This window comes from Bubalus kerabau, chromosome 15, assembly GCF_029407905.1.
Source record: "Bubalus kerabau isolate K-KA32 ecotype Philippines breed swamp buffalo chromosome 15, PCC_UOA_SB_1v2, whole genome shotgun sequence".
In the NCBI taxonomy this organism is placed as follows: domain Eukaryota; kingdom Metazoa; phylum Chordata; class Mammalia; order Artiodactyla; family Bovidae; genus Bubalus; species Bubalus kerabau.
This window is the reverse complement of record NC_073638.1, coordinates 37,817,033-37,843,027: the sequence shown is the minus strand read 5'-3', so window position 1 is coordinate 37,843,027 and position 25,995 is coordinate 37,817,033. Positions and strand designations below refer to the sequence as shown.

General features: G+C 42.1%; 1 protein-coding gene and 1 pseudogene across 4 annotated transcripts in view; one reads left to right on the top strand and one right to left on the bottom strand.

Annotated features, from left to right (window-relative positions):
* Positions 1 to 5,405: 5,405 nt before the first annotated feature.
* On the bottom strand, positions 5,406 to 7,080 carry LOC129628083 (heterogeneous nuclear ribonucleoprotein A1-like; annotated as a pseudogene).
* A 6,009-nt stretch (positions 7,081 to 13,089) lies between these two features.
* The window catches only part of LOC129628082 (calcitonin receptor-stimulating peptide 1), a 43,795-nt gene continuing 30,889 nt past the window's right edge, over positions 13,090 to 25,995 (top strand). For 2 of the 4 annotated variants that reach the window (XM_055547500.1, XM_055547501.1), the window contains exon 1: positions 13,090 to 13,210. In XM_055547500.1, the coding sequence (XP_055403475.1) occupies positions 13,208 to 13,210 (3 nt within the window). In that variant the 5' untranslated portion in view covers positions 13,090 to 13,207. The remainder of the gene's footprint in view (positions 13,211 to 25,995) is intronic. The other 2 variants (XM_055547504.1, XM_055547507.1) reach the window with 2 other exon arrangements.

The window sequence follows — 25,995 nt, the reverse complement described above, 5'->3', positions numbered from 1 at the left end:
GCTGTCTATGTTGGTCATAACTTTCCTTCCAAGGAGTAAGTGTCTTTTAATTTCATGCCTGCGGTCACCATCTGCAGTGATTTTGGAGCCCCCAAAACTAAAGTCTGACACTGTTTCCACTGTTTCCCCATCTATTTGCCATGAAGTGATGGGACTGGATGCCATGACCTTCATTTTCTGAATGTTGAGCTTTAAGCCAACTTTTTTACTCTTCTCTTAGATTTTCATCAAGAGGCTTTTGAGTTCCTCTTCACTTTCTCCCATAAGGATGGTGTCATCTGCATATCTGAGGTTATTGATATTTCTCCCGGCAATCTTGATTCCAGCTTGTGCTTCTTCCAGTCCAGCGTTTTCTCATGATGTACTCTGCATAGAAGTTAAATAAGCAGGGTGACAATATACAGCCTTGACGTACTCCTTTTCCTATTTGGAACCAGTCTGTTGTTCCATGTCCAGTTCTAACTGTTGCTTTCTGACCTGCATACAAATTTCTCAAGAGGCAGGTCAGGTGGTCTGGTATTCCCATCTCTTTCAGAATTTTCCACAGTCTGTTGTGATCCACACAGTCAAAGGCTTTGGCATAGTCAATAAAGCAGAAATAGATGTTTTTCTGGAACTCTCTTGCTTTTTTGATGATCCAGCAGATGTTGGCAATTTGGTCTCTGGTTCCTCTGCCTTTTCTAAAACCAGCTTGAACATCTGGAAGTTCAGGGTTCACGTATTGCTGAAGCCTGGCTTAGAGAATTTTGAGCATTACTTTACTAGCATGTGAGATGAGTGCAATTGTGTGGTAGTTTGAGCATTCTTTGGCATTGCCTTTCTTTGGGATTAGAATGAAGACTGATCTTTTACAGTCCTGTGGCCACTGCTGAGTTTTCCAAATTTGCTGGCATATTGAGTGCAGCACTTTCACAGTATCATGTTTCAGGATTTGAAATAGCTCAACTGGAATTCCATCACCTCCACTAGCTTTGTTCATAGTGATGCTTTCTAAGGCCCACTTGACTTCACATTCCAGGATGTCTGGCTCTAGGTGAGTGATCACACCATCGTGATTATCTGGGTCGTGAAGATCTTTTTTGCACAGTTCTTCTGTGTATTCTTGCTACCTCTTCTTTCCACCTCAGCTATTCCACGTTCAAGGTCATAAAGGGCGGCGGTGAGGAGATACCCCTCGTCCAAGGTAAGGAGCAGCGGCTGCGCTTTGCTGGAGCAGCCGTGAAGAGATACCCCACATCCAAGGTCAGAGAAACCCAAGTAAGACGGTAGGTGTTGCAAGAGGGCATTAGAGGGCAGATACACTGAAACCATACTCACAGAAAACTAGTCAATCTAATCCACACTAGGACCACAGCCTTGTCTAATTCAGTGAAACTAAGCCATGCCGGTGAGGCCACCGAAGACTGGCGGGTCATGGTGGAGAGGTCCGACAGAATGTGGTCCACTGGAGAAGGGAATGACAAACCACTTCAGTATTCTTGCCTTGAGAACCCCATGAACAGTATGAAAGGCAAAATGTTAGGATACTGAAAGAGGAACTCCCCAGGTCAGTAGGTGCCCAATATGCTACTTGAGATCAGTGGAGAAATAACTCCAGAAAGAATGAAGGGATGGAGCCAAAGCAAAAAGAATACCCAGCTGTGGATGTGACTGGTGATAGAAGCAAGGTCTGATGCTGTAAAGAGCAATATTGCATAGGAACCTGGAATGTCAGGTCCATTAATCAAGGCAAATTGGAAGTGGTCAAACAAGAGATGGCAAGAGTGAATGTCTACATTCTAGGAATCCGCGAACTAAAATGGACTGGAATGGGTGAATTTAACTCAGATGACCATTATATCTACTACTGCAGGCAGGAATCCCTCAGAAGAAATGGGGTAGCCATCATGGTCAACAAGAGTTCGATGTGCAGTACTTGGATGCAATCTCAGAAACAATCCAATGATCTCTGTTTCCAAGGCAAACCATTCAATATCACAGTAATCCAAGTCCATGCCCCAACCGGTAACGCTGAAGAAGCTGAAGTTGAATGGTTCTATGAAGACCTACAAGATCTTTTAGAACCAACACCCAAAAAAGATGTCCTTTTCATTATAGGGGACTGGAATGCAAAAGTAGGAAGTCAAGAAACACCTGGAGTAACAGGCAAATTTGGCCTTGGAATATGGAATGAAGCAGGGCAAAGACTAATAGAGTTTTGCCAAGAAAATGCACTGGTCATAGCAAACACCCTCTTCCAACAACACAAGAAAAGACTCTACACATGGACATCACCAGGTCCACCATGACCAGGTTTGGTCAACACCAAAATCAGATTGATTATATTCTAGGCAGCCAAAGATGGACAAGCTCTATACAGTCAACAAAAACAAGACCAGGAGCTGACTGTGGCTCAGATCATGAACTCCTTATTGCCAAATTCAGACTTAAATTGAAGAAAGTAGGGAAAACCACTAGACCATTCAGGTATGACCTAAATCAAATCCCTTATGATTATACAGTGGAAGTGAGAAATAGATTTAAGGGCCTAGATCTGATAGATAGAGTGCCTGATGAACTATGGACTGAGGTTCGTGACATTGTACAGGAGACAGGGATCAAGACCATCCCCATGGAAAAGAAATGCAAAAAAGCAAAATGGCTGTCTGGGGAGGCCTTACAAATAGCTGTGAAAAGAAGAGAAGCAAAAAGCAAAGGAGAAAAGGAAAGATATAAGCATCTGAATGCAGAGTTCCAAAGAATAGCAAGAAGAGAAAAAAAAGCCTTCCTCAGCAATCAATGCAAAGAAATAGAGGAAGACAACAGAATGGGAAAGACTAGACATCTCTTCAAGAAAATTAGAGATACCAAGGGAACATTTCATGCAAAGATGGGCTCAATAAAGGACAGAAATGGTATGAACCTAACAGAAACAGCGTAAGAGGGTTCCTTTTTCTCCACATCCTCTCCAGCATTTATTGCTTGTAAACTTTTGGATAGCAGCCATTCTGACTGGCATGAAATGGTACCTCACTGTGGTTTTAATTTTAATTTCTCTGATAATGAGTGACGGTGAGCATCTTTTCATGTGTTTGTTAGCCATCTGTATGTCTTCTTTGGAAAAATGTCCATTGAGTTCGTTGGCCCATTTTTTGATTGGGTTCTTTATTTTTCTGGAATTGAGCTGCAGTAGTTGCTTGTATATTTTTGAGATTAGTCTTTGCCGGTTGCTTCATTTGCTATTATTTCCTCCCATTCTGAAGGCTGTCTTTTCACCCTGTTTATAGTTTTCTTTGTTGTGCAGAAGCTTTTAATTTTAATTAGGTCCCATTTGTTTATTTTTCCTTTTATTTCCAATATTCTAGGAGGTGGGTCACAGAGGATCCTGCTGTGATTTATGTCGGAGAGTGTTTTGCCTATGTTTTCCTCTAAGAGTTTTATAGTTTCTGGTCTTATGTTTAGATCTTTAATCCATTTTGAGTTTATTTTTGTGTATGGTGTTAGAAAGTGTTCTAGTTTCATTCTTTTACAAGTGGTTGACCAGTTTTCCCAGCACCACTTGTTAAAGAGATTGTCTTTTGTCCATTGTATATTCTTGCCTCCTTTGTCAAAGATAAGGTGTCCATATGTGCATGGATTTATCTCTGGGCTTCCTATTTTGTTCCATTGATCTATATTTCTGTCTTTATGCCAATACCATACTGTCTTGATGACTGTGGCTTTGTAGTAGAGCCTGAAGTCAGGCAGGTTGATTCCTCCAGTTCCATTCTTCTTTCTCAAGATTGCTTTGGCTATTCGAGGTTTTTGGTATTTCCATACAAATTGTGAAATTATTTGTTCTAGCTCTGTGAAAAATACTGTTGGTAGCTTGATAGGGATTGCATTGAATCTAAAGATTGCTTTGGGTAGTATACTCATTTTCACTATATTGATTCTTCTGATTCATGAACATTTCTCCATTTATTATTTCCATCTATTCCATCCATTTATTTCTCCATCTATTAGTGTCCTCTTTGATTTCTTTCACCAGTGTTTCATAGTTTTCTATATATATGTCTTTAGTTTCTTTAGGTAGATATATTCCTAAGTATTTTATTCTTTTCATTGTAATGGTGAATGGAATTGTTTCCTTAATTTCTCTTTCTATTTTCTCATTATTAGTGTATAGGAATGCAAAGGATTTCTGTGTGTTGATTTTATATCCTGCAACTTTACTATATTCATTGATTAGCTCTAGTAATTTTCTGGTGGAGTCTTTAGGGTTTTCTATGTAGAGGATCATGTCATCTGCAAACAGTGAGAGTTTTACTTCTTATTTTTTCGATTTGGATTTCTTTTATTTCTTTTTCGCTCTGATTGCTGTGGCCAAAACTTCCAAAACTATGTTGAATAGTAGTGGTGAAAGTGGGCACTCTTGTCTTGTTCCTGACTTTAGGGGAAATGCTTTCAATTTTTCATCATTGAGGATAATGTTTGCCATATATAGCTTTTATTATGTTGAGGTATGTTCCTTCTATTCCTGCTTTCTGGAGAGTTTTTTTTTTTATCATAAATGGATGTTGAATTTTGTCAAAGGCTTTCTCTGCATCTATTGAGATAATCATATGGCTTTTATTTTTCAATTTGCTAATGTGGTGTATTACATTGATTGATTTGCGGATATTGAAGAATCCTTGCATCCCTGGGATAAAGCCCACTTGGTCATGGTGTATGATCTTTTTAATGTGTTGTTGGATTCTTATTGCTAGAATTTTGTTAAGGATTTTTGCATCTATGTTCATCAGTGATATTGGCCTATAGTTTTATTTTTTTGTGGGATCTTTGTCAGGTTTTGGTATTAGGGTGATGGTGGCCTCATAGAATGAGTTTGGAAGTTTACCTTCCTCTGCAATTTTCTGAAAGAGTTTGAGTAGGATAGGTGTTAGCTCTTCTCTAAATTTTTGGTAGAATTCATCTGTGAAGCCGTCTGGACCTGGGCTTCTGTTTGCTGGAAGATTTCTGATTACAGTTTCAATTTCCGTGCTTGTGATGGGTCTGTTAAGATTTTCTATTTCTTCCTGGTTCAGTTTTGGAAAGTTGTATTTTTTTTAGAATTTGTCCATTTCTTCCCCATTGTCCATTTTATTGGCATATAATTGCTGATAGTAGTCTCTTATGATTCTTTGTATTTCTGTGTTGTCTGTTGTGAGCTCTCCATTTTCATTTCTAATTTTATTGATTTGATTTTCTCCCTTTGTTTCTTGATGAGTCTGGCTAATGGTTTGTCAATTTTATTTATCCTTTCAAAGAACCAGCTTTTGGCTTTGTTGCTTTTTGCTATGGTCTCTTTTGTTTCTTTTACATTTATTTCTGCCCTAATTTTTAAGATTTCTTTTTTTTTTTCAAGAGGGTATTAAATCTTTTATTGATTACACATGATAATGGATGATACACAAGCTTAATTCCCATCTATAACTTTATCTGGTACCATAATTCAATTTAGATATATTGCATAGGATGTGCCAACAGTCATTAATAACCCCCCAAAATAAAAAAACTCCATGACTTTGCATGCGTGACCCTTTTAATGGTGAACTCCAGGTCACAACACAGTAACTGTCAGTTCAACTACACCAAGGTTCTGAAGACAACAGCTTCTCCACCAAGCAGGTTGTAAATAAATTTCAAATGGAACCTGGCACCACCCTGAAGGAATTCTAACTTCACACTGTTGGGGTAGTTTACCAAAATGGCTTCAGAGTAGACTAACTTTACACAGCACATTAAAAAAAAAAAAAAGACATTTATTCAGCGTCATGATCAGACTATTACATTTAGCAATCAACAGCATGGGTGCAAAAAAAAAAAAAAAAAAAAAAAGAAATCTACATTAAAACCCTTTGTTGGAATGCTTTACACTTTCCACAGAACAGAAACTAAAATAGCCTGTTATACAATTAGTCACAAGTACAGTCCTCGAGTTTTTTGCCCATACACATGAGTATTGTCTAAAACATGTCTTCTATGTAGCAGCTAGGCCCTGCCACCACTGTGCTTGGCTGAGTTCACAAATCTGTTGTAACCTGTAGCTTCCCTGTCACTTCTCTGGCTCTCCTCTCCTGCTAAGCTTTGTTTCCTGGCAGTAATTAAAACCTCCTGCCACTGCCATAGCTCCTGCTGCTGCTGGAGCCACCATAGCCACCTTGGTTTTGTGGTTTGGCAAAGTATTGGCCTCCACCACCATAGGGGCCAGAACTTCTGCCTCCAAAGTTTCCTCCTTTCATGGGTCCAAAATTTGAAGATTGATTGTTGTAATTGCCAAAATCATTGTAGCTTCCGCCACCTCCAAAATTGCTTCCGTCATTACCAAATCCATTATATCCATCCCCACTGCCACCATATCCGCCACCACCACGGCTGCCACCAAAGCCACCTCGACCACTGAAGTTTCCTCCACGACCAAAGTTGTCATTCCCACCAAAACCACCTCCACGACCGCCACCAAAGTTTCCAGAACCACTTCGACCTCTCTGGCTGGATGAAGCACTGGCCATCTCTTGCTTAGACAGGGCTTTTCTCACTTCACAATTGTGGCCATTCACAGTGTGGTATTTCTGAATGACAATCTTGTCTACAGAGTCATGGTCATCAAAGGTTACAAAAGCAAACCCTCTCTTTTTGCCACTGCCTCGGTCAGTCATGATTTCAATTACTTCAATTTTCCCGTACTGTTCGAAATAATCTCTCAGGTGATGTTCTTCAGTGTCTTCTTTAATGCCACCAACAAAAATCTTTTTCACAGTTAAGTGGGCACCAGGTCTTTGAGAATCTTCTCTTGAAACGGCCCTCTTTGGTTCCACAACTCTTCCGTCCACCTTGTGTGGCCTTGCATACATGGCCGCATCCACCTCCTCCACCGTGGCGTATGTGACAAACCCGAAGCCTCTGGAGCGCTTGGTGTTTGGATCCCTCATTACCACACAGTCTGAGCCTTCCCCATTGCTCAAAATGGCTCCTCAGACTCTCATCGGTTGTTTCAAAGCTCAATCCTCCGATGAAGAGCTTCTGCAGCTGTTTGGGCTCTTCGGGAGACTCTGATTTAGACATGATGGCAGTGGAGGCGGGGAAGACTTCAACGATGCTTTCTCGGCGGCATCCATGGGCAGAAAGGAGTAACCTCACGAACGTATCTCTAATTTTTAACATTTCTTTTTTTCTACTAACCCTGGGGTTTTTCATTTCTTCCTTTTCCAGTTGCTTTAGGTGTTCAGTTCAGTTCAGTCGCTCAGTCGTGTCCGACTCTTTGCAACCCCATGAATTGCAGCACGCCAGGCCTCCCTGTCCATCACCAACTCCTGGAGTTCACCCAGACTCACGTCCATCAAGTCAGTGATGCCATCTAGCCATCTCATCCTCTGTCGTCCCCTTCTCCTCCTGCCCCCAAACCCTCCCAGCATCAGAGTCTTTTCCAGTAAGTCAACTCTTCGCAGGAGGTGGCCAAAGTACTGGAGTTTCAGCTTTAGCATCATTCCTTCCAAAGAAATCCCAGGGCTGATCTCCTTCAGAATGGACTGGTTGGATCTCCTTGCAGTCCAAGGGACTCTCAACAGTCTTCTCCAATACCACAGTTCAAAAGCATCAATTCTTCGGTGCTCAGCCTTCTTCACAGTCCAGCTCTCACATCCATACATGACCACAGGAAAAACCGTAGCCTTGACTAGACGGACCTTTGTTGGCAAAGTAATGTCTCTGCTTTTGAATATGCTGTCTAGGTTGGTCATAACTTTCCTTCCAAGAAGTAAGTGGCTGCAGTCACCATCTGCAGTGATTTTGGAGCCAAAAAAAATAGTCTGACACTGTTTCCACTGTTTCCCCATCTATTTCCCATGAAGTGATGGGACTGGATGCCATGATCTTCATTTTCTGAATGTTGAGCTTTAAGCCAACTTTTTTACTCTCCATTTTCACTTTCATCTAGAGGCTTTTTAGTTCCTCTTCACTTTCTGCCATAAGGGTGGTGTCATCTGCATATCTGAGATTATTGATATTTCTCCCGGCAATCTTGATTCCAGTTTGTGCTTCTTCCAGTCCAGCGTTTCTCATGATGTACTCTGCATGTAAGTTAAATAAGCAGGGTGACAATATACAGCCTTGACGTACTCCTTTTCCTATTTGGAACCAGTCTGTTGTTCCATGTCCAGTTCTAACTGTTGCTTTCTGACCTGCATACAAATTTCTCAAGACCAGATCAGGTGGTCTGGTATTCCCATCTCCTTCAGAATTTTCCACAGTTTATTGTGATCCACACAGTCAAAGGCTTTGGCATAGTCAATAAAGCAGAAATAGATGTTTTTCTGGAACTCTCTTGCTTTTTCCATGATCCAGTGGATGTTGGCAATTTGATCTCTGGTTCCTCTGCCTTTTCTAAAACCAGCTTGAACATCAGGAAATTCAAGGTTCACATATTGCTGAAGCCTGGCTTGAGAATTTTGAGCATTACTTTACTAGCGTGTGAGATGAGTACAATTGTGTGGTAGTTTGAGCATTCTTTGGCATTGCCTTTCTTTGGGATTGGGATGAAAGCTGACCTTTTCCAGTCCTGTGGCCACTGCTGAGTTTTCCAAATTTGCTGGCATATTGAGTGCAGCACTTTCACAGCATCATCTTTCAGGATTTGGAATAGCTCAACTGGAATTCTATCACCTCCACTAGCTTTGTTCGTAGTGATGCTTTCTAAGGCCCACTTGACTTCACATTCCAGGATGTCTGGCTCTAGGTGAGTGATCACACCATCGTGATTATCTGGGTTGTGAAGATCTTTTTTGTACAGTTCTTTTGTGTATTCTTGCCACCTCTTCTTAATATCTTCTGCTTCCGTTAGGTCCATACCATTTCTGTCCTTTATCAAGCCCATCTTTGCATGAAATGTTCCTTTGGTATATCTGATTTTCTTGAAGAGATCTCTAGTCTTTCCCATTCTGTTGTCTTCCTCTATTTCTTTGCATTGATTGCTGAGGAAGGCTTTCTTTTCTCTTCTTGCTATTCTTTGGAACTCTGCATTCAGATGCTTATATCTTTCCTTTTCTCCTTTGCTTTTTGCTTCTCTTCTTTTCACAGCTATTTGTAAGGCCTCCCCAGACAGCCATTTTGCTTTTTTGCATTTCTTTTCCATGGGGATGGTCTTGATCCCTGTCTCCTGTACAATGTCACGAACCTCAGTCCATAGTTCATCAGGCACTCTATCTATCAGATCTAGGCCTTTAAATCTATTTCTCACTTCCACTGTATAATCATAAGGGATTTGATTTAGGTCATACCTGAATGGTCTAGTGGTTTTCCCTACTTTCTTCAATTTAAGTCTGAATTTGGCAATAAGGAGTTCATGGTCTGAGCCACAGTCAGCTCCTGGTCTTGTTTTGTTGACTGTATAGAGCTTCTCCACCTTTGGCTGCCTAGAATATAATCAATCTGATTTTGGTGTTGACCAAACCTGGTCATGGTGGACCTGGTGATGTCCATGTGTAGAGTCTTTTCTTGTGTTGTTGGAAGAGGGTGTTTGCTATGACCAGTGCATTTTCTTGGCAAAACTCTATTAGTCTTTGCCCTGCTTCATTCCGTATTCCAAGGCCAAATTTGCCTGTTACTCCAGGTGTTTCTTGGCTTCCTACTTTTGCATTCCAGTCCCCTATAATGAAAAGGACATCTTTTTTGGGTGTTGGTTCTAAAAGGTCTTGTAGGTCTTCATAGAACCGTTCAACTTCAGCTTCTTCAACATTACTGGTTGGGGTTTAGACTTGGATTACTGTGATATTGAATGGTTTGCCTTGGAAACAAACAGAGATCATTGGATTGTTTCTGAGATTGCATCCAAGTACTGCACATCGAACTCTTGTTGACCATGATGGCTACCCCATTTCTTCTGAGGGATTCCTGCCTGCAGTAGTAGATATAATGGTCATCTGAGTTAAATTCACCCATTCCAGTCCATTTTAGTTCGCTGATTCCTAGAATGTCGACATTCACTCTTGCCATCTCTTGTTTGACCACTTCCAATTTGCCTTGATTAATGGACCTGACATTCCAGGTTCCTATGCAATATTGCTCTTTACAGCATCAGACCTTGCTTCTATCACCAGTCACATCCACAGCTGGGTATTCTTTTTGCTTTGGCTCCATCCCTTCATTCTTTCTGGAGTTATTTCTCCACTGATCTCAAGTAGCATATTGGGCACCTACTGACCTGGGGAGTTCCTCTTTCAGTATCCTAACATTTTGCCTTTCATACTGTTCATGGGGTTCTCAAGGCAAGAATACTGAAGTGGTTTGTCATTCCCTTCTCCAGTGGACCACATTCTGTCGGACCTCTCCACCATGACCCGCCAGTCTTCGGTGGCCTCACCGGCATGGCTTAGTTTCATTGAATTAGACAAGGCTGTGGTCCTAGTGTGGATTAGATTGACTAGTTTTCTGTGAGTATGGTTTCAGTGTATCTGCCCTCTAATGCCCTCTTGCAACACCTACCATCTTACTTGGGTTTCTCTTACCTTGGGCGTGGAGTATCTCTTCATGGCTGCTCCAGCAAAGCGCAGCCGCTGCTCCTTACCTTGGACGAGGGGTATCTCCTCACCGCTGCCCTTCCTGACCTTCAAGGTGGGATATCTCCTCTAGGCCCTCCTGTGCTCGCGCAGCCATGGCTCCTTGGGTGTGGGGTTGGTTCTCCTGGCTGCCGCCCCTGGCCTTGGGCTTGGGGGTGTGGGGTAGCTCCTCCCAGCTGCCGCCCCTGACATTGGTCGCGGGGTATCTCCTCTCGGCCGCCCCCCTCCTGACCTTGAACGTGGGGTAGCTCCTCTCGGCCCTTCCTGCGCCATCGCAGCCTGGCACTCTCGGCCGCTGCCCCTGACCTCAGTCGTGTGATAACTCCTCTTGGCCACCGCCCTTTGGGCATGGGGTCCTCCTGGCTTCCGCCCCTGACCTTGGACGTGGGGTACCTCCTTTTGGCCGCACTTAGTGCGCCAGTCGCAGCCGCCTGAGTTTGGTTGTGTATTTGACTTTTTCTGGTTTCTTGAGATATGCCTGTATTGCTATGAACTTTCCCCTTAGCACTGCTTTTACAGTGTTCCACAGGTTTTGGGTTGTTGTGTTTTCATTTTCATTCATTTCTATGCATATTTTGATTTCTTTTTTGATTTCTTCTGTGATTTGTTGGTTATTCAGCAGCGTGTTGTTCAGCCTCCATATGTTGCAATTTTTAATAATTTTTCTCCTGTAATTTAGATCTAATCTTACTGCATTGTGGTCAGAAAAGATGCTTGGAATGATTTCAATTTTTTTTGAATTTACCAAGGCTAGATTTATGGCCCAGGATGTGATCTATCCTGGAGAAGGTTCCATGTGCACTTGAGAAAAAGGTGAAATTAATTGTTTTGGGGTGAAATGTCCTATAGATATCAATTAGGTCTAACTGGTCTATTGTATCATTTAAAGTTTGTGTTTCCTTGTTAATTTTCTGTTTAGTTGATCTATCCATAGTTATGAGTGGGGTATTAAAGTCTCCCACTATTATTGTTTTATTGTTAATTTCCCCTTTCATACTTGTTAGCATTTGTCTTACCTATTGTGGTGCTCCTATGTCGGGTGCATATATATTTATAATTGTTATATCTTCTTTTTGGATTGATCCTTTGATCATTATGCGGTGTCCTTCTTTGTCTCTTTCCACAGCCTTTGTTTTAAAGTCTATTTTATCTGATATGAGTATTGCTACTCCTGCTTTCTTTTGGTCTCTATTTGCGTGGAATATCTTTTTCCAGCCCTTCACTTTCAGTCTGTATGTGTCCCTTGTTTTGAGGTGGGTCTCTTGTAGACAATATATATAGGGGTCTTGTTTTTGTATCCATTCAGCCAGTCTTTGTCTTTTGGTTGGGGCATTCAACCCATTTATGTTTAAGGTAATTATTGATAAGTATGATCCCGTTGCCATTTACTTTATTGTTTTGGGTTTGAGTTTATACACCCTTTTTGTGTTTCCTGTCTAGAGAAGATCCTTTAGCATTTGTTGGAGAGCTGGTTTGGTGGTGCTGAATTCTCTCAGCTTTTGCTTGTCTGTAAAGCTTTTGATTTCTCCTTCATAATTGAATGAGATCCTTGCTGGCTACAGTAATCTGGGCTGTAGGTTATTTTCTTTCATCACTTTAAGTATGCCCTGCCATTCCCTCCTGGCCTGAAGAGTTTCTGTTGAAAGATCAGCTGTTATCCTTATGGGAATCCCCTTGTGTGTTATTTGTTGTTTTTCCCTTGCTGCTTTTAATATTTGTTCTTTGTGTTTGATCTTTGTTAATTTGATTAATATGTGTCTTGGGGTGTTTCACCTTGGGTTTATCCTGTTTGGGACTCTCTGGGTTTCTTGGACTTGGGTGATTATTTCCTTCCCCATTTTAGGGAAGTTTTCAATTATTATCTCCTCAAGTATTTTCTCATGGTCTTTCTTTTTGTCTTCTTCTTCTGGGACTCCTATGATTCGAATGTTGGGGTGTTTAACATTGTCCTGGAGGTCTCTGAGATTGTCCTCATTTCTTTTAATTCGTTTTTCTTTTTTCCTCTCTGAGTCATTCATTTCTACCATTCTATCTTCTATTCCACTAATCCTATTTTCTGCCTCTGTTATTCTACTATTTGTTGCCTCCAGAGTGTTTTTGATCTCATTTACTGCATTATTCATTATATATTGACTCTTTTTTATTTCTTCTAGGTCCTTGTTAAACCTTTCTTGCATCTTCTCAGTCCTTGTCTCCAGGCTATTTATCTGTGATTGCATTTTTATTTCAAGATTTTGGATCATTTTCACTATCATTATTCGGAATTCTTTATCAGGTACATTTCCTATCTCTTCCTCTTTTGTTTGGTTTGGTGGGGATTTATCCTGGTCCTTTACCTGCTGGGTATTCCTCTGTCTCTTCATCTTGTTTATATTGCTGTGTTTGGGTGGCCTTTCTGTATTCTGGCAGTTTGTGGAGTTCTCTTTATTATGGAGTTTTCTCGCTGTGGGTGGGGTTGTACGGGTGGCTTGTCAAGGTTTCCTGGTTAGGGAAACTTGTGTCGGTGTTCTGGTGGGTGGAGCTGGATTTCTTCTCTCTAGAGTGCAATGACGTGTCCAGTAATGAGTTATGAGATGTCAATGGGTTTGGAGTAACTTTGGACAGCCTGTATATTGAAGCTCAGGGCTGTGTTCCTGTGTTGCTGGAGAATTTGCATGGTATGTCTTGCTCTGGAACTTATTGGCCCTTGGGTGGTGCTTGGTTTCAGTGTAGGTATGGAAGTGTTTGATGAGCTCCTGTCGATTAATGTTCCCTAGAGTCAGGAGTTCTCTGGTGTTCTCAGGATTTGGACTTAAGCCTCCTGCTTCTGGTTTTCAGTCTTATTTTTACAGTAGTCTCAAGACTTCTCCATCTATACAGCACTGTTGATAAAACATCTCCTTTCGAAGACACTGGGCTGCTTTGCTGGGTGCCTGATGTCCTCTGCCGGCATTCAGAAGTTGTTTTGTGGAATTTACTCAGTGTTTAAATGTTCTTTTGATGAATTTGTGGGGGAGAAAGTGGTCTCCCCGTCCCATTCCTCTGCCATCTTAGGACTGCCCCCTGTGATTTCTTTTCTGAATGAGCAAAATTTCTCTTGCTCTTTAACTACTAATTCCTTGTCTTAGTATGATATGTAATTGGATCAGAGTGTATTCTCTCCCCCCTCCTTTTTTTTTATGTTGTTGCCACACGATAGAAGAATGATTTATTAGAACAAATTCCATGACAAATCATACAAAATAACCATTTTTGAAAGACACCCATAAGACCACCTGAGGACAAACACTCAGAGGTGCCTCCAATAAGCCAGACAAATAAGTTACTGACCTCAAGGTGAGGGCTGGAGGAGAGAGGAGCAGGAATTTGTGAATAAAAAAAATTGTACAGTAATCACCATGGGGAGTGAGGGGGGTGGATGGAGGTGAGGTGGATGGACAGCCACTGCTTGTTTCTGGGGGATAGTTGTGTGGGGCACGTGGTGGGAGGGGGGCACCAGGACTAGCACCTCCTCCATGTGGACGCAGCAGGCTTGAGGGTGGGGCTGGGCAGGGGCCCCATTGACAATCACACCAGAGTGGATTCTCTTATAGAACAATGAAATTGAGTTGGGAGAAGCCTGGAGAAGAAACAATACAATATTTTTGTTCTCTCCACATTGGATCTATAGATCTTGCTTTGTTATGTTAGTTCAAATATTCTCTCCGACAAAAAACAGATTTAGTAATATTCGAATGCAAATCTGTAAACCATATTCCTGGCTTGAATGATCTTAGGATAGAGTTTTCTGCAAGGATATCACAGCTCACTTAGATTGAGCCTTAACTAAGGATTTCCTACTGATAAGCTTGCCTGAATGCTTCCCTGGCAAGCCAGATGTGAGAGGCTTGAGTTTGATCCCTGTGTCAGGAAGATCCCCTGGAGGAAGGCATGGTAACCCACTCCAGTACTCTTGCCTGGAGAATCCCATGGACAGAGAAGCCTATAGTCCATGGGGTCACAAAGACTCAAACAGAACTGAAGCGACTTAGCATGAGTGTAAGCTTGCCTGAAGTTCTTGACCCAAAGCTTTAGATAGATTTTAATTAAGAGTAAGAATCTAGGCTTAGAACACAGAGCTAGGTTTAAATCCCAGGGTCAACACTGATGTAATTTTAGGGGAAAAAAATGTTACATTTTTGTTTAAATTTAATTGTGACTTAGAAAACTTGTTTTACCTTTCCACATCTAAATTTCATCATTAAGTGATGTATATTATTCCTAAAGAATAATAATAGAAACAGCTGATAATCAGTAGTGCTATTTTAAGTAATAGGTGAATAGGAAAACAATTTTTTCATCTCTAAAATAAGTATTAGTGATCATACAAATGCCACAGCTTCTATCCATAATGGGGAGTAGATAGAATATTACATCACTAGAAAGGATAAAAACTGATGGTGATAGTAAATTTTTTTTTTCAGAATATGATCAAAGGAAAAACAACAAAATAGATATCCCTGTTTCAAAAGTCAGAAGTACCATTTTATTATGAACTATCTATCTGTAGTTGAAGAAGGTGTCTTTTGAGTGTGGCAGATTGTATTTTCCAATATTGGCTGAAATATTTCCCACCCCACATTTTTTTTTTTGTTTTTTCTAACCTTGTCATATTCCCATTAAGCATTAGGTGGCCAGGTTGAAGGTAGGTGGTGTGAAAAGTCAGCATAGGGAATGAAATTAACCTCACATTTCCTATGACTCAGATGGAAATACCATAGATAATTAGCATTGTCAAACTATGCATCACCATGCAGATTTGATGTTTTCATGTTATCATACCATGTTTCATGATAAGAAAGTTTTAATTTGAAAATGTGCTAAACAATCATAATGAAGAAATTTTCATAAAAACAAAAAAGAAATCTCATTAATAATAATCCCAAATATCAATCAACAAAATGTAAAGAAAGAAAGCCACAGCCCCAATGAGCTTGTAGGAAATTCTCAGAGATCAAGTTTTCAGTTCCTATAGTCTTCCCGCTTTGTCCCCTGAACTCCAGAGCATGCAATCATTTGGTCATGTCCCTTGTGTTCATGTCCACAGTGCCATGCATTTTGCCTGATGCTAAGGATGGAGAGGTAAAGGATGCTGTCTTTGACCTTTGAGCCTTGGCTTATGTCATCAGTATAGTTCACATCAATCAGGTTGTGTTAAGGAAGGGTCTAGATCTTATTCACATTTGTTCACTCTGTCAAGAACAGCAGTCAATTTTAATTGTAGTAGAAAGTTTAAATGTAATTTTTTTCCTTCAAAATATGGTCAGAAGGATAAAGAGAAAATGAGGTTAGGTGAAAAAGAATCCAAATTATTGCCTAAACAAGGCGCCAGTATTTCTTGATTGACCTCTATGCACAGAATATTATTCCAGGAATTTGTTGTAATCCTTACCCCAGCCCTATAAGGCAGGAAGGAAATTAACCTCACTGAGCTTTATAGAAATAAAGGTGTTATACCCTTCTGACCCATCCCCCTACTCAGCCCGGTGACCTGGGCTGGTCACTCATTGGCTTAGCAGTCTTCCATGACTCTCCACTGCCTTGGGAATAGTGTCTAAAGCCCTCAACTGACCAACAAGCTATGAAGCTGGTATGTCCTCAAGTCTCAGCCTCATTTCTTGCCTCTCTTTATCCTACTCCCTTCTCTTTTGAAATAATGCTTTTCCTTCAGTTCCTTCAGCATTCACCATGCCCTCTCTCTCTTTTTCTCTCTCTCTCACTTTCTTTTTAATAATTCAAATGGCAACCCACTCCATTATTCTTGTCTGGGAAATTCCATGGATAGAGGAGCCTGGTGAGCTACAGTCCACAGGGTCACAAAGAGTTGGACATGACTGAGCGACTAACACACACACACACAGATTTATTTATTTTTTGGACTGTGCTGGGTCTTCGTTGCTGTGCACAGGCTTTCTCTAGTTGCTGGGAGTGGGGGGTATTCTCTAGTTGTGGTGTGTGGGCTTCTCATTGCGGTGGCTTCCCTTGTGAAGCATGGGCTCTAGGGCGTACGGGCTTCAGTAGTTGTGACACACAGGCTTAATTGCCCTGTGGCATGAGGGATCTTCCTGGACCAGGGATCAAACCTGTGTCCCCTGCATTGGCAGGCAGATTCTTTACCACTGGACCACCAGGGAAGTCCGCCATACCCTTTTCTTAAATTTGTAATGCTTTTCATTAACTGTTGAATGAAGGAGTGAATGAATGATTGAATAAGGGATATTACAGAGAGGATAGGAGCCTGTTCAGGAGAGGGATTAGTAGTAGTATGGGGATTAGGGAATTAACCACAAATTTCTGATAGTAGATAAGTTCTTGTTGATCACAAGATGTAGCACATATAAAACCAACATTTGAGTTCTTCCCTTTACTAGTTGCCATTTGTCTTTAATATTGGCACCACATTCTCTAGGAATCTTTTCTACTCTCAAGTTAGTGAAAACTTCTGCTATATGGCATAGAACTAGATATATGCACTTCACTTCTGTAATGCTCATCACACTGATGACACACACTTTTATGTCTTTCTTGTTTGCTTCTCTATCCCCAGCACATAGCTGGGGACACATTGTAAACACCACTGGCAGTTACTCTTTCTGTATTTATTGCTTTAAATTACATACAGTTACTCCAGGACATACAGCTGAATTGTTTTTCTCATTGGTTTGGTGTTTTGTTTGCCCGTTTCTTTCTTTCCTTCTTTCTTTCTTTTCTTTTCTTTTTTTTTTTGATTGCAGAGTGTCAAAATATTCTTTATTGAACCAAATGAGTAGCTGCAAATGATAACAGTTAAAAAAAACATAAAAAGAAAAAAGAATTTGACTTGCAATTTTAAGAAATCGCTTAATTAAACAGGATGCAGAAATCTGAAATGAGAGCAGTGGGAAGTATATGTTTCAAAGTAGAATCACTAATGAAACTAGTAACAACTTACCCTCTTTAATTGAGAAACACTTGTTTCTTTCACATAGCATAAGGAGTGGTTGGAGATTTTATAAATTCCCTACCTTCTCTTCTAGGGTGAGTACAACTGTCAGGGATTAGAGATACTTTCAAGTAAAAAATGATATTATCTAATTAAATAAGAAAATTAAAATAACAACTATTCTGATTCTCAGAAATATCCCTCTGGGCACATGCTCTGTGGAGCACATGTCTTTGTTTTCCTTTCTTTTACCTTACTTCTCATCTCTCTCTCTTTAATGGCTAATTCCTATCCATCTTCTACATGTCAGCAGTGGTATATCACTTTAGACAGTGTGTACCTTGGCTATCTAAATGACAATCATATTCCTAGTGTCAAGTAAAAGGGCAGTTGACAAATGGTAGGAGCTCAATAAATGCTGTTGAATAAAAGAGTGAGTGAATGAGTAAATGAAGGTGTGTTGGGGAAATTCAGGGTAGGATGTTGTTCAGGGAAAGATCAGGAGTAGAGAGATGAGGAAATCAATCACAAAGTGATGTTGTGTTCTGTGACATTTAAACTTTTCAAAAGGTGCAGCATTACTTAGCACCTAGATCTTGGTCGCTAAATACCATTCTCTAATAAAATGGAGAGAAAACCTTAGAGAAATGGCTGATTTTTCTAAGGCTGGAGCAGGTAAAATTTAAGATGAGTTTGGAGTAACATGTAGGGCTAGAAAATAAAGACATGTTCAAGGGGCCATTAAATGTGGGCTGAACTTACTTTTATCTAATAGAAAAAAATAAGGAAAAGGAACCAGAGTAACTTTAACACGAAGAGAAACCTGGCAGATGCTACTCTAACCAAGCAATCAAGGTTATCATCACCAGTAACACATGTTGATATCATGGATGCCGTAGATACGATGCAATGAGAAACACACCTCTCTTCTGGGATATTCTCCCAAAGAACATGAACCACAAGAAAATATCAGATAACCTCAATTGATGAAAGGTGTAAGAAATATCTGACGAGCTAATCAAAAGTGTCAAGGTCATGAAAAACAAGGAGTGACTGAGAGGCTATTGAAGAAGGAAAGGGGACTAAGGAGAATGACAATTAAATGCAACTTGGTATCCTGCAACAAAAGAAGGATAATAGAAAAGCTGGTGAAATCTGAATAAATTCTCTAGTTTAGAAATTTCACTGAACCAATATTAATTTTTTGTTTTGATAAGTGGGCCATGGTTATAAGATCTTAACACCATGTGAAGCTGGGTGAATAGTACATGGGAATTCTGTACTATCTTTGAATCTCATCTAAAAAAATCTAAATTCTTAAACATAAAATTTCAAAACAAGAGGTCACACAAGGTTTGACCATTTAGGGGACTGCAGTGAGTAGATGCAGGCTTCCCAGGTGGCTCAAGTGGTAAAGAATCTTCCTGCCAATGCAGGAGGTACAAGAAACACAGTTTGATCCCTGGGTCAGGAAGATCCCCTGGAGTAGGAAATGCTAACCAGCTCTAGTATTCTTGCCTGGAAAATTCCATGGTCAGAGGAGCTTGGTGGGCTATAGTCCATGGGGTGGCAAAGAGTCAGACACAACTGAGCATGCACACAAACACGTACACACACACACACACACACACATACACACACACACACAGAGTGAAGGGTGCAGGGAGGCTTGCTGAATTGAGATTCATGAAATATTGGCCCTCCTTGTAGCTCAGTCGGTAAAGAATCTGCCTGCAGTGCAGGAGACTTGGGTTCAATCCCTGGGTTGGGAAGATCCCCTGGGAAGGAAATGGCACTCCCCTTCAGTATTCTTGCCTGGAGAATCCCATGGACAGAGGAGCCTGGCAGGCTAAAGTCCATGTGGTCGCAAGAGTTGGACACGACTTAGCAACTAGAGAGAGAGAGAGAGAGAGAGAACAGTGCATGCAATACTAGTCTTACCCGCATAGTGATTTTAATTTTTTGGGAGAATTTCACACCCTTAAACACATTTGATCCTTTCCAAAGAGAGAAAGGATGATGGAAGATGTTTAGGTTCATGGAAACTAGAGTGAGCTTCTCCCTGGACCTTTCACTAAAATGTGTAATCTCATATATAATGTTTGAGATTAGGCATCTGTAGGGAGCAAAATGTGGACCCTGAAAGGAACTGATCTGAAAGAAGACTGTGACATCATTAATTAACACCCTAAGGACAGAATCACACAGAGATGGCAGGCAACCAAGTCCAGAAAAAGGATAGCCAAACCGAATTAGTCAGTATGTTTGCAGCAAAGACTGGGGGAGATGTAGGTGTGAGCTGTGACTCATAAACCAAGATAATAGGATCTTCTCTTTGGTAAAGATCAATGACTCAGGCTGTTATGGCTCCTTTGCCCTGATTCTGTTATCTCTAAACAAGTTACTAAAGCATGAAGAAAGAAAATTGATTACCTATGTACTCTGCTAGATAATTCAAATGCTTAATGTTTTTTAATTCTCTCAAAATACTGTTAAGTAGACATTATTGTCCCCACATTACAAGTGAGAATCAGAGACTTATAGAGAGATTAAGCTACACACTTGGTTATAATGTAAGCAGCAGAGCTGGGATTCAAACCCAGGTGTATCAGATGCCCTGGCCCAAGTGCCTTTCCAAGACCAGAGGGTAATTACAGAGAAAATGACCCTCAGCCCCACTGTCCTCTCTATTCATCCTGTGAGCATGCTAAGTCGCTTTAGTCATGTCCAACTCTGTGTGACCCTGTGGACGGTAGCCCACCAGGCTCCTCTGTCCATGGGCTTCTCCAGGCAATAATACTAGAGTGGGTTGCCATGCCCTCCTCCAGGGGATCTTCCTGACCCAGGGATTGAATGTCTCATGTCTCCTGCATTGGCAGGTGGGTTCTTGACCACTAGCACCACCTGGGAAGCCCCTATTCATCTTGCCTGATGGGGTCTCCTGGCGACAACCGGATCAGTGCTCTCTGGGTTGTGTTTTGGTGTACTCATTGTTTAAAGGCAGAAACCTCACTTGCCTTTTGAAGACAATCTCTATAGCGAGTGGACAAGAGGGTGATGCCCCGACATCCTTTTCCCTTTCTCTTGGGCATTTTGTTCCAACCTTGACCAGTGCTGTGATGGAAGCTGGCGCCACTACTGGCCCTTGGGGAATAGGGTCACACTAGTCTAAACGGGAAGTCCTTCCCCAACTTTCAGTTGTAAATAAACAAAGCTGAGGTCAGATGTCCTAAATAGCCAAAGAATTTATGGCTCTTATAATTATAAATAAGTCTAGAGAAGATGTGAGGTTCCAGTGCAGTTTGACAGAGATTTTGATCAAGCCTCTGACTCCATTCCTCTGCAGTTTGCTGGGGAGTTGTCATGTAAGAGTTTCATCCTTGGGCTGCTCCTATTATGGTGGTCAAATGGCCACACAGTTCCAGCTTCACCTCACAACATACTCTGCAGAGAAGAGAGGAACAACTCTGACCAGTATCCCCAGCCAAAGCCTTGAGGTTAGGCTCACCTGTGATCACTTGTGTTCTGTCAGGCCCTGATTGGCTTAGTCTACTCTTTCCATTGGTCTTTGTTACATAACAAAATACTCCAAAATTTAGTGTCTCCAAAACCCACAATAGTTTAGTAGTTCATGAGCCTGTGGATCAGGATTTGGGCAGGCCTCAGGTGGGATGGTGCACTCTCTTCCATGTGGTGTTGGCCAGGCTCACTCATGCATTTAGGGTGACTTGCCAAGTCAGCTCGGGGCCAGACAGTCCTGGAAGGTGTCAGTCCTATGCCTGCTTGTTGTCTGGGCTGCCTCGGTTCTCTTCTGCGTGTTCTCTCCACCCAGGCATCTGAGGTATGTTCTCATGCACAGAGCACCTCCTGAGTGTGAGAACAGAGGCTCAAGGACCCTTGACATCCAAACATGAGACCTGTGCGACATAATTTCTGTCACATTATATTAGTCAAAGCAAGTCCCCACCTCTTGATGGGAAGATCTATAAGAATTTTTAATAATTTAAAATCATCACACCTACTCTTACAGCGGGGGAGGGGGAAATCACTTTCACCCAAACCACAGAGCTCTTGTACAGAAAGGACATTAGGGAGAAAACTGGCCAGAGGCTGCAGACGAGGCTAAAAGGTAAATTGAAACTAATTGTGAGGGGCTCTGGATACCTTGCTAAGTGGACTTTCTCTTTTAATTTGTGGTTCTCACTCTGTTTCTGTGACAACATAATTAATGTTTCTGATGCATTCTCATTAGGAAACCTGACTTAAAAGTGAGTCACCATGGCTGTTTTTCTCAACCTGAAGACTGGACAGGAATAATGTTTCCTAGAGGGACTGCATGCTCTGTCTTTTGGGAAGTGGGGCTGTGTTGATTATAACTCACAGTTCCAGGCACTGGGGAGCAACTGATGTTTTGTTCCCATGTGCAAGAGATTTTCTTTATACATTTTTTATTTTGTATTAGGATATAGCCAATTTGGGCTTCCCTGGTGGCCTGCAATGCAGGAGCCCCAGGTTCAATCCCTGGGTCAGGAAGATCCCATGGAGAAGGGAATGGCAATCCACTCCAATACGCTTGCCTGGAGAATTCCATGGACAGAGGAGCTTGGTGGGCTACAATCCATGGGGTCACAAAGAGTTGGACACAACCAAGTGACCAACATATACACATACACACACGCATGCACGCACAGAGCCGATTAACAATATTGTTTTATGTGAACAGCAAAAGGAATCAGCCAAACAAATACATATATCCATTCTCCCCCCAAATGCCCTCCCACCCAGGCTCAAGAGAGATTTCTATTCTGAGATTTAGTCTTAAGATGCTCCTGTAACAGCTCTGAGTTATACGCATCACCTTTGGGTTCATTTCTCCCACTGTGCACATATGCTGCTAACTTGGGATTTTCCTGTTTACAGCAGCACACCACTCCCAGAAGCAACATTTCTTCCTGTTGGCCAAGTCCTTGGGGTCCAGTGTACTTTCTTCTGCTTTCTGGCCTCAACTGGGACAGCCCCACTGAACACAATGTGTTTGGACATCAACCAGGGGAATGGCCACCATTCAATTGTCTTTCCTCCCAGAAATCTCCTTCTTGCAACTGACATGGTCTTCAGTGACCAAGCAACATGAACCTGAGCACAGTGACAAGGGGATCTTGTCAGGGCGGTCTCTCTGAGCTGCAGCTCCAGTGAGTGTCCTGCCATCTGCACGTATTTATCTCTGCTGCTGGGCTGTACACAACTTGTAGAAGAAACATGGGATTCACCTTGTTTGTGTTGAACCTAATTTTTTATTGAATGAGGAATTAATAATGGATAAATTAAAAAGATAGGGCTTTCCAGGTGGTGCTAGTAGTAAAGAACCCACCTGCCAATGCAAGAGATGTAAGAGACCTGGGTTCAGTCTCTTGGTGGGGAAGACCCCCTGGAGGAGGATATGGCAACCCACTCCAGTATTCTTGCCTGGAGAATCTCATGGACAGAGGAACCTGGTGGGCTATAGTCCATAGGGTCGCAAAGAGTTGGACATGACTGAAGTGACTGAGCTGAGCACTCTAATAAAAAAGATAACCCTGAGCAGCATCCCTCTGGAAAAAGGTTATGGACATGGAACATGTTTCCTGATCTGTGACTCCTCAGAGCCCTGGCTTCCAGGGAGGAAGCAGTTCCAGGGGGTATCAGACATCTTAATCGCAGCTCCTCCCACACACTACTGGAGGACACTGGAGCCCAGAGCAAGGAACAGAAATTTGCCTCTTAAACTGAGGAGGAATAAAGCTCTAAGCAATCTTTTCAGACACTAGGGAAGAGCAAGGGTGAGTGTGTAGGAGGAATGGGAAAGAGGGGAGAGGAAAAGGATGTAGAAAGTGAGCAGGGAGAGGAACTCCCATCACCTCCCCTGGGGCCCATCCTAGTAAGAAATCCCACCCTGGAACCTGAAGCCTGGGTTTCTGTGGGGCTCTTTGCTGCATATCCTCACCTGGAGTGTCTAGTTAACAAGAAGGACTTGAAGTTTTCAGTGTTTCTCACTTAATACAGCAGCTGTTTGGACACCCACTCCATTTGGACAGCTCATTTTTGGTCCTTCATCCCATTAGAAATGGCAACCCACTCCAGTACTCTTGCCTAGAAAATCCCATGGATGGAGGAGCCTGGTGGGCTACAGTCCATGGGGTCACAAAGAGTCGGACACAACTGAGCGACTTCACAACTTCACAACATCCCATTAGAGGCAGCCCTTGCTCACCTCCATTTGGCTAAGGAGCCTGGGCACCTGCTGGGGAGGGAGGGTATTTAGAGTATATTATTCAATTAAAACCAGGAGCAAAGGCAGCTGCCGCCTTTGTGTGACAGGCCAATCCCAGGACAGCTCAATATGGCTGGGATTGTTTAATCTGCAGAATCCATAATGGCTGTCAACAGAGAAGGGACAATAAATATTGTGGAAAGCAGTTAACAGGTGTGGTCTGACTGGAGCGGCCCTAGGACAGGGAGGAGGAATAGGTGATGCAGGGTATGGTGGCAGCGGCGGTGGTGGTGGGGTGATGGTGGTGGTGGTGGGGTGACTCGTGGTGGGGGTTGGGAGGTGGAGGTGGGTGGGGTAAGTGGAGGTGAGGGGGTGGGAGGGCAGAGTAATGCAGATCTTGGTGGCCCTCCTTCATGCCTGCTCTCCAGGAACTTCTAATATGTTGTTTCTCAACTTCGGGTGCTCACTGGACTCTCACAAAATGCCGATTCACAAGTTCCACCCTCTTCTCCACATTTTGATTAAATTGGTCTGGTTTGTGTCCTGGACATCAGGTTTAGGAAGCGTCCCGGGTGAGGAGGCTGTGAAAGGAAATGGAAAGATCTTATCATTTCATAGTGGAAAACTGGAAAGACCCTTCCAGAGCAAGGTTCTCAAGTGCAGCAACAGGCCAAGAGGGAAAGATCACCTACCTGCATTAGTGACAAGAAAGGGCTTTTTAATCTCTTTTATGTCTCAAGTTCCCAGGTCGGTTGATTTTTTTATTCACACTCTTCTTTCATTTCCTAGTCATATGGTCTTGTGAAAATCTTAGTTTCCTAACCTATCAAATGGGTATTATCATGTAATCCACTCATTTCCTATTATTGCCACGAGGATCAGGGTTCATGAAGATGCTGTACAAGCAGTATAGAGGGAAGAAAAGGAACAGCAGAGATGTTTCTCCACTCTGTGGCTTCTCATGCCATCTCATTGGCACTTAAAGGGCAAAGTCTCCTCAGGTCTATAGACCCCATGTCCATGGTGGGGCTCCTGCTCTTCTCCACTGTGTTTGCCACACTGGCTTGCTCTCTGGTCTGGGACACCCTGAGGCCATCATCCCCTGTGCAGTTTCTGTCTCCTCCACCTGATTGCATGAGCCATATATTTTCCTGTGTAGTCTATCTTTTCTTGTGGTTTTAATTGTCACAAATAACTCAAATGGCCGTAGGCAAAACAGTGACTGGTCAGTAGGGAAACAAGAAGTATGGAGTTGTGAGTAAAATGGAAGGAGAGTTATAGAACAGATGATAAGAGGGGGGTGTGTGGCCAAAACAATTTTTGCCATGGAGGAGAGATCGAACACATGTATGTCTCTCTGGGAGGAGACAAAAATGGAAATCTAAGATGTGGAGGAAAGTGGGATAACTAAAATAAATTCCCTAAGCCCCTCTTAAGTGTAAAATCCCTTTAAAGAGATAAAATATTGATTCCTTAGGATTCTGGTTTGCACTTAGTTTCTTTTTTTCCGGACCACTTTGTGCCTCCTGTAGCGCAGTGCAAATATCTCCTTATCCACCCGAGTGTCAACTGTGAGCTCACTGGCAGAGGGGAGAGGTCTTAATTACGACTGTATCCCAATGTTGAATACAAAAAGTCCCTCTATAATTAATGAATACATTTATCTGTTGCCTTTTTTTCTAAGTGACATGGGTGTCCTGAAGCAGCATGGATCCTCAGTAAATGGGAAAGGAGGAGCTATGAAAAAGAGGTGGCAAGAAGTTAGAGGGATGTGTAAATGCCAAGAAAAAACTTTAGCAACTTCAGATTTGAAGAGAAGGAGCAGGAACAAATACAACCTATTTTTTCCCTTCCCTTATAGTCCTTGTCTACATTCTGGTATATTTTACATGTGTGCATGCATGCCTGTGAGTCACTTCAGTTGTGTCCACCTCTGTGCACCCTTATGGACTATAGCCCACCAGACTCCTCTGTCCATGGGATTCTCCAGGAAAAATTACTGGAGTAGGTTGCCCCTCCTCCAGGGGATCTTCCCAAGCCGGGGATCAAACTTGAGTCTCTTACATCTCATGCATTGGCAGGCAGGTTTTTACCACTAGCACCACCTGGGAAGCCCATATTTTACATATAGTCAATTGTTGTTTAGTCTCTAAGTCAAGTCCGACTCTTTCGTGACCCCATGGACTGTATAGCCCGGCAGGTTCCTCTGTCCATGGGATTTCCCAGGCAAGAATACCCTAGTGGGTTGCCTT